The sequence below is a fragment of the Ziziphus jujuba genome, chromosome 8 (assembly GCF_031755915.1).
Source record: "Ziziphus jujuba cultivar Dongzao chromosome 8, ASM3175591v1".
NCBI classification, from domain to species: domain Eukaryota; kingdom Viridiplantae; phylum Streptophyta; class Magnoliopsida; order Rosales; family Rhamnaceae; genus Ziziphus; species Ziziphus jujuba.
The window spans coordinates 7,091,995-7,101,670 of NC_083386.1; the positions used below are offsets into that span (position 1 = coordinate 7,091,995).

Genomic DNA, 9,676 nt, shown 5'->3' on the forward strand with positions numbered 1-9,676 from the left:
ATTAACCCACGATCCACTACGGGATCAATTCTACGACTCACCGGTGCTCCTAAAACAAAATTCACAGACAGTCAAATAAATTAATATTTTATTCGGATAAATAATACCCGGTACCCGGGGGGTCAAAACACAAACGATAACTAAAATTTACGAATCATATACCGAATCGAAGCTCGAGTGATGCTAATCACAGATCCGGTCTTAATTTTCGATGATCGTACCCGACGGGGTCGGAATTTTATCGGGAAGCTTTTCGGGTTTCGGCTCTGCAATTCTCCCAAACCGTCGCGAATTGGCGGAAACGGAAGTCGGATTTGGGTTCAGGAGGTCAAACACTGCGGACTGGAGCTGGCCGGAATTTTCGGGTACTCGCCGGAACAGTAATTTCCGGCGGACCGCCACGTCACCGGCAACAGTCGCCGGAACAGTAATTTCCGACGGTGGCCGTTTGCTGTGAAATTTTGCAGATTTGTAGATCGTGAGGAGAGCAATCCAACGGGACCGACGGTGAGCAAAACGGAGGTCGGACGGCGGAGAAATCACCGTTTGAAGATTTTCGACCCCTCGCCGGAAAACGCTCCGATCCCGGCGCGTCGGTGGTCCGATGGCCGTGATTTTTGGTGGGTAGGCCGGACTTGAGGAGAGGATCAAGGCTGTCAGGCGCGTGTGGCCGGAAAATGGCCGGAACAGTGCCGATTCGCGGTGGCCGGCGGTGGAGGGGAAAAATCGCCGCCAAACTTCGGACGTCCGATCCGGGCGCGTCCGGCGGCCGTTCGCCGTGAAATTTGGAGGTTTTGCCGGAAATGAGGTGGGCAAGCTTTCTGTCCGGTGCGTGTACAGTAACTCGGCCGGAACAGTGGCAAAATCCGGTGGCCGGCGGTGGCTCTCTCTCTCTCTTTCTCTCTCCTCTCTCTCTTTCTCTCTCTTCTCTCTCTTTCTCTCTCTTCCCCGAGAGTTTTTCAAAATTAAAACCCTGCGTGACACTGTTCATGCCACGTGGACCAAGCAGAAGCTGACACGTGGCATTTCACTGTTCACCGACCCAAAAAAAACATTAAAATAATACAGTATCCGGTAAACTTCAAACGTCCATAACTTTTTAACCACATGTCCGATTTAAGCGTGCCGCTAGTCTATGAACTCGTATCGACGAGTACTTTACAACCATACAAGAGTCAACTCACAATTACATCACAAGAAAAAGTCAACTCCCGGCACCTTTTAGACAGTTTACACTTCAACGTGTTTTGCCCATAACTTTCAAACCGTAGCTCCGTTTTCGACGTGCTACCAGTCTACGAACTCGTGGCATCGTGCACTTCGCCACGGTACCCTAGTCAACTCGAAATTCCCACCGAGTCAAAAAGTCAACTTTTGACCCCTTCGGTCAACGGTCAACGATCAACCTCGGTCAACGTGCACGGATTCCGGTGCGATTCGGGACGGGGTGTTACAGCCTTCCCCCCTTACAAAAATTTCGTCCTCGAAATTTCCGCACGTCACTGGAACAAACAAGGGTTCTGATCACGCACCTGCGCTTCGGGCTCCCATGTCGCTTCCTCAACTAAGTAGTTCCTTGCCAACCAATCCATGCCCAACACTACTTCAAGTCCGGATAGATCCAACAGGATCAGGTCTGCTTCCATCACTTGATCTGTGAAATCGTCGGGCGTAGTCCTGGCTCCCTGCTGCGTCATAGCAAACACCCGACCTTGACTTGTCTGCTGGGGTCTCTTTCCTCTACCTCGACTCGATCCTGCAGACGGCTGGACTGATCCCGAAGAAACTCCTACTGGCTGACTCCCCTGGGAATTCTGTCCTGGAAATATCCCCGTATGCTGTGTCCGTTGACCTGCTTCTAGCACACTGCCGCTACCATAAGGGCAATCCCTCCTTATGTGGCCTGGCTGCCCACACCGAAAGCATAAACCATCCATCTGACACTGCCCAGAATGATTCCCCCTACAAAGTGGACAAATCCGCGGAGAACCAATGCGTGACTGCTGATACGAGCTTGCATCCACACTGATCGAATGGCGAGCTGGCTGGGGCATGCGATAACTATCTCTCCTCTGGAATCTGCCTCGTGCGCTTAACCCATCACTGTCTGAGCCTGAGCTATGGCTCTTCTTAGCTGCCCCCTGTCGAGGTACTCCGCTATACGAACCTTCGAATGATCTGCGCCTCGCGGGTCTGTGTATCTCCTCCTGTCTCTCTAGCTCAAGCGCTGCATCCCTGGCCGACTGATAGGTGGGATGTACTGATCCGGAAAGGGTGTAGCCGATGCTCTCTTTCAATCCGTCTATGAACCTCACCTTCTTCGTGTGATCGTCGGGAATCAGGTGCATGCAGAATTCTGATAGTTCTCGGAATCTCCTCTCGTACTCGATCACTGTCATGTTCCTCTGTCGCAGTTCCTCGAACTCTCTCCTTCTTGCTTCACGGTAGGCAGGAGGACAAAACTCTATCAATGGCAGTTGTTCATCCCAGCTACCACGAAACTGCATAATGCAAGACCTTAGCAGGTCTTCTAATGTCTGAATTGTGCACTCTGCTTGTCCATCAGATTGCGGGTGAAAAGCGGTGCTGTAGTTAAGTCTTGCTCCTAGTGCATCAGCCAATTTCCGCCATAGTCGTGAAGTAAAGCGCGGATCTCGATCGGAGACGATGGCTAACGGTACTCCATGAAGACTTACAATGCGTTGCACGAACAACTAAGCTAACTTCTCGGGTGAAAAATGTTCTCGTACCGGTAGGAAGTGTGCTGACTTGGTGAGACGATCAATGATTACCCAAATGCCGTCGTACCTTCTAGGTGTGGAAGGAAGCTTGAATACGAAGTCCATGTTGAGTTCTTCCCACTTCCACACGGGAATCGGTAAAGGTTGGAGTAATCCCGAAGGCTTCTGTCTTTCTGCTTTCACTTGTTGACAAAGCAAACACTTTGATACGAAGTCTGCCACTTCTCTCTTCATACCAATCCACCAATAATGTCATCTTGGTCATAATCGAACGCTAACCATAAAGTGCTTCTGAAGCATGCATCCTTAAACCAACAACCAACTCTCGTAACTCGATCAGCAATTCAAAAGGTAAGATTAGAACTTAAGTCTAATTTCCTCAAATACTGGTATCACCAAGTTAAGGTTGAGATTAATTCACTTGTCCTTGATTACCCTCCTAGTACTTACAATTATAAAACCCTTGCTCCTCATTGATTAACCAATAGTCTTAACCTCGACAAACATCAATCTTTCTTTTAACTAAATCAAGGTCATGAATAAAATTTCTCAACATCCAAATACCATTCTTGAAAACCCTAAGTTTCCCCCATTTCAAATAGATTCCATGAATCCACACCTCAAGCAATAAGGAATTTAAATCCTAATTCTAGCATCACCACCAAGACTATGAACAAATCACTAGATCCTTAACCCATAAAAGTATTCCACACTTCTTAAATTCTAACTCCGTCCCAAAAATCATACTCCTTATCATTGTAAATTATCACCAACAATATCAACCACCTTGAATCGATAAAGCACCACCAATACGAACCTTAAATCTCCAAGGAAATAAGATATCAAGATCTTAGCTTCTAGAATGAAAATAACCATGCTTAAACATCCAACCATGCCTAAGGAATCATCCTCATCTCATTAACCTCATCAACCACCAAGTAGAACTTTAGTCGCTATCCGGATCTTGCTTGATTCTCTAAACGCTGTCGTACCTTCTCTTTGTGAATGATAGTTTAAGCACGAAATCCATATTTACATCTCCCTACTTTTACTTATCGATGACCTAAGTACCTTTATTCGGATTTTGCAACTTCCTTTATCGTGCCAAACCACCATGTCATCCAGTGAGCATTCCATACGTCTTGGTACCCTTGGGGTGTATCGCATACATTGAATCACGTGCTTCCTTTAGGATCTCCTTTTTGAACTCAACGATACCCTGCTTTGGATTCTTAATTGGCGATACTTACCCTTAAGTCGCTTTTGGAAAAACCATAACATAAAACAAATAATAAAATATATTTTTCAAATATACCTAACTTGCATAGGCAATTGTTAAAACTCCACATTGAAATTCATATCTTAAAATCCATAGCATAAAATAAAATATGCACGCTTGTAATGGAGGTACGTACAACACCTTCTACATGTTACGTAATCCATGATTCCAACTGTCGCCGACACTCTGCTACCAATACAAACCAGGGTGGTTGCCTATATTGGCCGTCCAATTCCCCGGGCTCGTAGGCAACATGATCATGGGGCTAGCTCTACATGGACCACATTGGTTCGCCGCCTCCATATGGTGCAGTATAATATCAAACAATATAACATACAGATACATGTATGAACACAAACCAAAAATACTTGAATAAAACACCTTGAAAAGCATTTAAATTTTGATAATCGATCGGGAAAATATTTTTGACGCCTTGAAATCGATCGATCGACACACATCCTTAGACAATCATCTTTCTCCTCCATGAACGAAACGGATACCATTCACGATGATAAGCTTGACCTTCAAAAAGAAAAGGCATCCTCGACCATCGACTAGGCCATAGGAATTTCCTGTTAGGCTAGATGATCCTAATTGACACCCTCGAAGATTAGAGTTATTCAAACTCGGGCAACGAATTTACTTCGAGACAAACAGAAAGAACGCTTTCACACGGGTAAAACGAGAGATTAAACACGGATAGGATGCACAACAATGCACAGTCCCTTAGGAATACTAGAACCTAGAGCTCTGATACCAACTGTCAGGACCCGTCCAGAATTCCTCCTCCGGAACCCTAGACAGCCCTGATCCCAGGGAAATACCACCGAACCTTCCAACGGAAAATCCGGCAGCACCTCCCCTAAGGGATTTACTTACCACAAATTTACCTGCACTGAAAACACACTTCAAAAATATCCCCTTATTCCTCCCACAAACTACAAACTGGTTCCACAAATTTCAGCACTTCAAAACAAAAATACAGTAATCCAGTGCAAGATAAATACAACAAGAGTGAAAGAAATAGTACAACTGCAATAAAGAAGAACAGGGTACAGTACGAACTAAAACAGCGAGGAAGATCAAGTCCGCTCCGAGTGAACGCCGACAACCTGGTACCTAGAGGAACGGAATTTAAGAGTGTGAGATGCTAATCATCTCAGTGAGCGACCCTACTACTATACCATATAATATCACAGTAATAAGTATAAATAATAATTATTTGGAAATAATAATTTCTCTCAAAACCCTTACAATTCTCTCAGTTGGAAAGGTTCCCCTTTTAAAACATTTTCACAAAACCCTTTATTCATATTCCCCGAAAACCAAGACATCAAATAAATATCCGAACAGTAAAAGTAATTTTATTTTTCCAATACAGTTTCCAAACATTTTATTTTTAAAACACAGTTCCAAAAATCAGTTGATGCACCCACTATATACCAGTGGCGCCAACAGTACCCAGCGTCCCAAGGTACCGCCAGACAGGAGGTTATAGAAAGAAACCGGCATACGGTCGCGTGGCGTCCCACTGCGCCGCTGCTAACCTGGTGTCCCGGCCAAAGGGGGGTGGCCGCCCTCTCCGATGGCATCCACAGGACACCCTCATAATATCAACCGCGCGCTACTCACACCCACCTGCGCGCTAATCACATCACCTGCGCGCTAATCACACCCACCTGCGCGCTAATCACAACCGTGTGCACACTAACCATATCACATATACCATATCACATAATCAGAACACCAGTACGTGCACGGTGCATCTAAAAATTATAAAATCCATAAATTTAAATCATAAAACAATTTTCACATTTTTCATAAGCATAGCGGGCATAATCCATCCGCTTGAACCGGGAAATTCTCCACAATTTCCTTATAATCCATACCATAAATTCCATGATTTTCAAATCCACCAACTCCCAAATCCATCAATTCAAATATCCACATTTTTTCCAAGCATAAATAATTTCTCGAAATATCATAATCAAATCCCATAATATTTTATGGGCATATTTCATAAAAATTGAAATCACCAACATAACCAAATATTTTCCTTGAAATATTTGAAAATCAAATCGTGCCCAATTTACCATTAAAACCACACCAATTTCAAAATCCTCAAAACCATAAAATAATTCCACATGGCATAAATTTGTAGAATTCGCATTTTCTTAAATCCAATAAATTCATAAATAATTCTACAATAAATCCAATAAATATTTGGCACATAGAAATTAAATTCCAAATATTTAATTCACACATAATATATTCATCAATTAAATTCCCCAAAATTAATTTGAAGGTGGGTCACTCACCTGGAGCACGCAATTAACCCACGATCCACTACGGGATCAATTCTACGACTCACCGGTGCTCCTAAAACAAAATTCACAGACAGTCAAATAAATTAATATTTTATTCGGATAAATAATACCCGGTACCCGGGGGGTCAAAACACAAACGATAACTAAAATTTACGAATCATATACCGAATCGAAGCTCGAGTGATGCTAATCACAGATCCGGTCTTAATTTTCGATGATCGTACCCGACGGGGTCGGAATTTTATCGGGAAGCTTTTCGGGTTTCGGCTCTGCAATTCTCCCAAACCGTCGCGAATTGGCGGAAACGGAAGTCGGATTTGGGTTCAGGAGGTCAAACACTGCGGACTGGAGCTGGCCGGAATTTTCGGGTACTCGCCGGAACAGTAATTTCCGGCGGACCGCCACGTCACCGGCAACAGTCGCCGGAACAGTAATTTCCGACGGTGGCCGTTTGCTGTGAAATTTTGCAGATTTGTAGATCGTGAGGAGAGCAATCCAACGGGACCGACGGTGAGCAAAACGGAGGTCGGACGGCGGAGAAATCACCGTTTGAAGATTTTCGACCCCTCGCCGGAAAACGCTCCGATCCCGGCGCGTCGGTGGTCCGATGGCCGTGATTTTTGGTGGGTAGGCCGGACTTGAGGAGAGGATCAAGGCTGTCAGGCGCGTGTGGCCGGAAAATGGCCGGAACAGTGCCGATTCGCGGTGGCCGGCGGTGGAGGGGAAAAATCGCCGCCAAACTTCGGACGTCCGATCCGGGCGCGTCCGGCGGCCGTTCGCCGTGAAATTTGGAGGTTTTGCCGGAAATGAGGTGGGCAAGCTTTCTGTCCGGTGCGTGTACAGTAACTCGGCCGGAACAGTGGCAAAATCCGGTGGCCGGCGGTGGCTCTCTCTCTCTCTTTCTCTCTCCTCTCTCTCTTTCTCTCTCTTCTCTCTCTTTCTCTCTCTTCCCCGAGAGTTTTTCAAAATTAAAACCCTGCGTGACACTGTTCATGCCACGTGGACCAAGCAGAAGCTGACACGTGGCATTTCACTGTTCACCGACCCAAAAAAAATATTAAAATAATACGGTATCCGGTAAACTTCAAACGTCCATAACTTTTTAACCACATGTCCGATTTAAGCGTGCCGCTAGTCTATGAACTCGTATCGACGAGTACTTTACAACCATACAAGAGTCAACTCACAATTACATCACAAGAAAAAGTCAACTCCCGGCACCTTTTAGACAGTTTACACTTCAACTTGTTTTGCCCATAACTTTCAAACCGTAGCTCCGTTTTCGACGTGCTACCAGTCTACGAACTCGTGGCATCGTTCACTTCGCCACGGTACCCTAGTCAACTCGAAATTCCCACCGAGTCAAAAAGTCAACTTTTAACCCCTTCGGTCAACGGTCAACGATCAACCTCGGTCAACGTGCACGGATTCCGGTGCGATTCGGGACGGGATGTTACAGCATGCACAATATCCTTAGGAAGAGAGCGTATGAAATTGAGGATTGCGGATATTTATACATGTATGTATACATAGTTGACAATGTTGTTAAAGGTAGATAAAAGTTTATTAATGTTGTCAATGTACATTTGTAGGTTGTACTTTATAATGGCACCAAAGAGGAACTTGCGACGTCAACCGAAGAAGGGAGTTAAGAAGGTGGAAAGTAAGAGACGCGGTGGTAGCACAGCAGCAGCACCCGACTCTAAGCGTCAACGTACTACTAGGCAGAAATCCAAATCTGAGACGGAAAGCACCAAACTTCGAGGGCACGTTCCACTTTCCTCTCCCCCATCTGATATGGTAAGTTTTATATTCATTTATGTTGTTTTGTGCGGTAAATGATAAGACATGTGACAGTATTTATTCATGAATGTGAAAACTGAAGAAAAACTTCACCCGATGGCCATCAGTAATTGCCGATAGGCCATCAGGCTTTTTTTTTAGTTCATTCTAGGTTGATTACCGATGGTTTCATCGGTAATTACCACTTGTGCAAAAATGTGAACCCATATGTCTTAAGATTTAGTTGGAAATTATTATTATCAAGTTAGGGTGGAAAAATAGGGTATGATTAAATCGTTGATGTCAGTTCCATTTATGTAATTCATATTGCAGCCCATCGATGCTCCAAAGGAACGGATGTTGCAGGATGCCGATATAGATAAAGGTAGGGCACATTCATTCGGGAATCCAATAGGGGCAAACAAAGTAATTACAAGTGTCCTCACAAGTGAGCAGCTCGAAAAGTATAGACAAACATGTTTTGGACACTTACTTGACATTAAGAACCTCCGGTTCTCTGGTCAGTTAGTGCATCACCTGCTTTGCAGACAAGTTGTGTCCAACAATCCAGAAGTACTGGAGTTTAACTTCGGCGGATCTGCAGTGCGGTTTACGAAGTGGGAATTCGCACTCATTAGTGGGTTAAAGTTTTGTAGGTACCCTTCGATGTATGATATGCAAATTTCCAAAGGAAATGAGCTGCTCACGAGGTTGCTAGATGATAGGAGTGACTTGAAACAGCCCGAACTGGAACGACTATTCAAGGATACACTTTTTGTGTATGATTAGGATGCTGTTAGAATTACGTTACTATATTTCTTAGTTCATGGTGTACTCGGAATGGATCCGAAGGTTCAAATAAAAAAAAAATCATTGATTTGGTTGCTGATCTCGACGTATTTAATTCCTACCCTTGGGGCATTCTGAGCTACAAGGAGACGATCAACTCATTCCACAATGCATTCCAGCAACGAGGACGAGGATGTACAGTAAAGAATATATCACAGTATTATGACCTAAAAGGTTTTCCATTGGTGTTTCAAGTACGGTAATATATTTAATACTTGTAGCGTTTACTTAAAACTTATATTTAATAACCTATAATTTGTATTTTGTAGGTGTGGGGGTTTGAAGCAATCCCTGATTTTGGTAACCAATTTGCCGACCGGTTGGAAACCCGTTGTCCAAGGATCCTTGGATGGCATACTCCAAGGCAACCGAACCATTTTGCTGTCCATAATTGGTTCTCCTCCAATAGCAATGTAAGGCAAATTTTGTTTAGAATACATGGTACGACTACATTCAAGTTACATTACCATAGTCAGTTTCCAAATTTACTTTTTTTTCCTTTCTTCATTGCATGTAGTATGTTGTGCACTGGACGTTAGATGCTACCGATGAGGAGAAGACTATGGATTACTGGCGAACAGTAGCAGTTGACATACATGAAGTTCGCTACACGTCACCTCCAATTGTAGCACCAATAGTTGGCGCTAAAGATGTTGGCGCTAAAGATGTTAGCGCTAAAGATGCGTCCAAAGCTGAGG

At 44.3% G+C, this 9,676-nt stretch overlaps 1 protein-coding gene across 1 annotated transcript; it reads left to right on the plus strand.

The window, feature by feature from the left end:
* Nucleotides 1-7,841: 7,841 nt before the first annotated feature.
* Nucleotides 7,842-8,929, plus strand: LOC132805034 (uncharacterized). Its single transcript, XM_060819780.1, has 3 exons — nucleotides 7,842-8,147; nucleotides 8,463-8,514; nucleotides 8,919-8,929. Exons 1-3 carry the CDS (start codon nucleotides 7,887-7,889, stop codon nucleotides 8,927-8,929), a joined length of 324 nt encoding a protein of 107 aa, XP_060675763.1. The 5' UTR covers nucleotides 7,842-7,886.
* The last annotated feature ends 747 nt before the right edge of the window (nucleotides 8,930-9,676 follow it).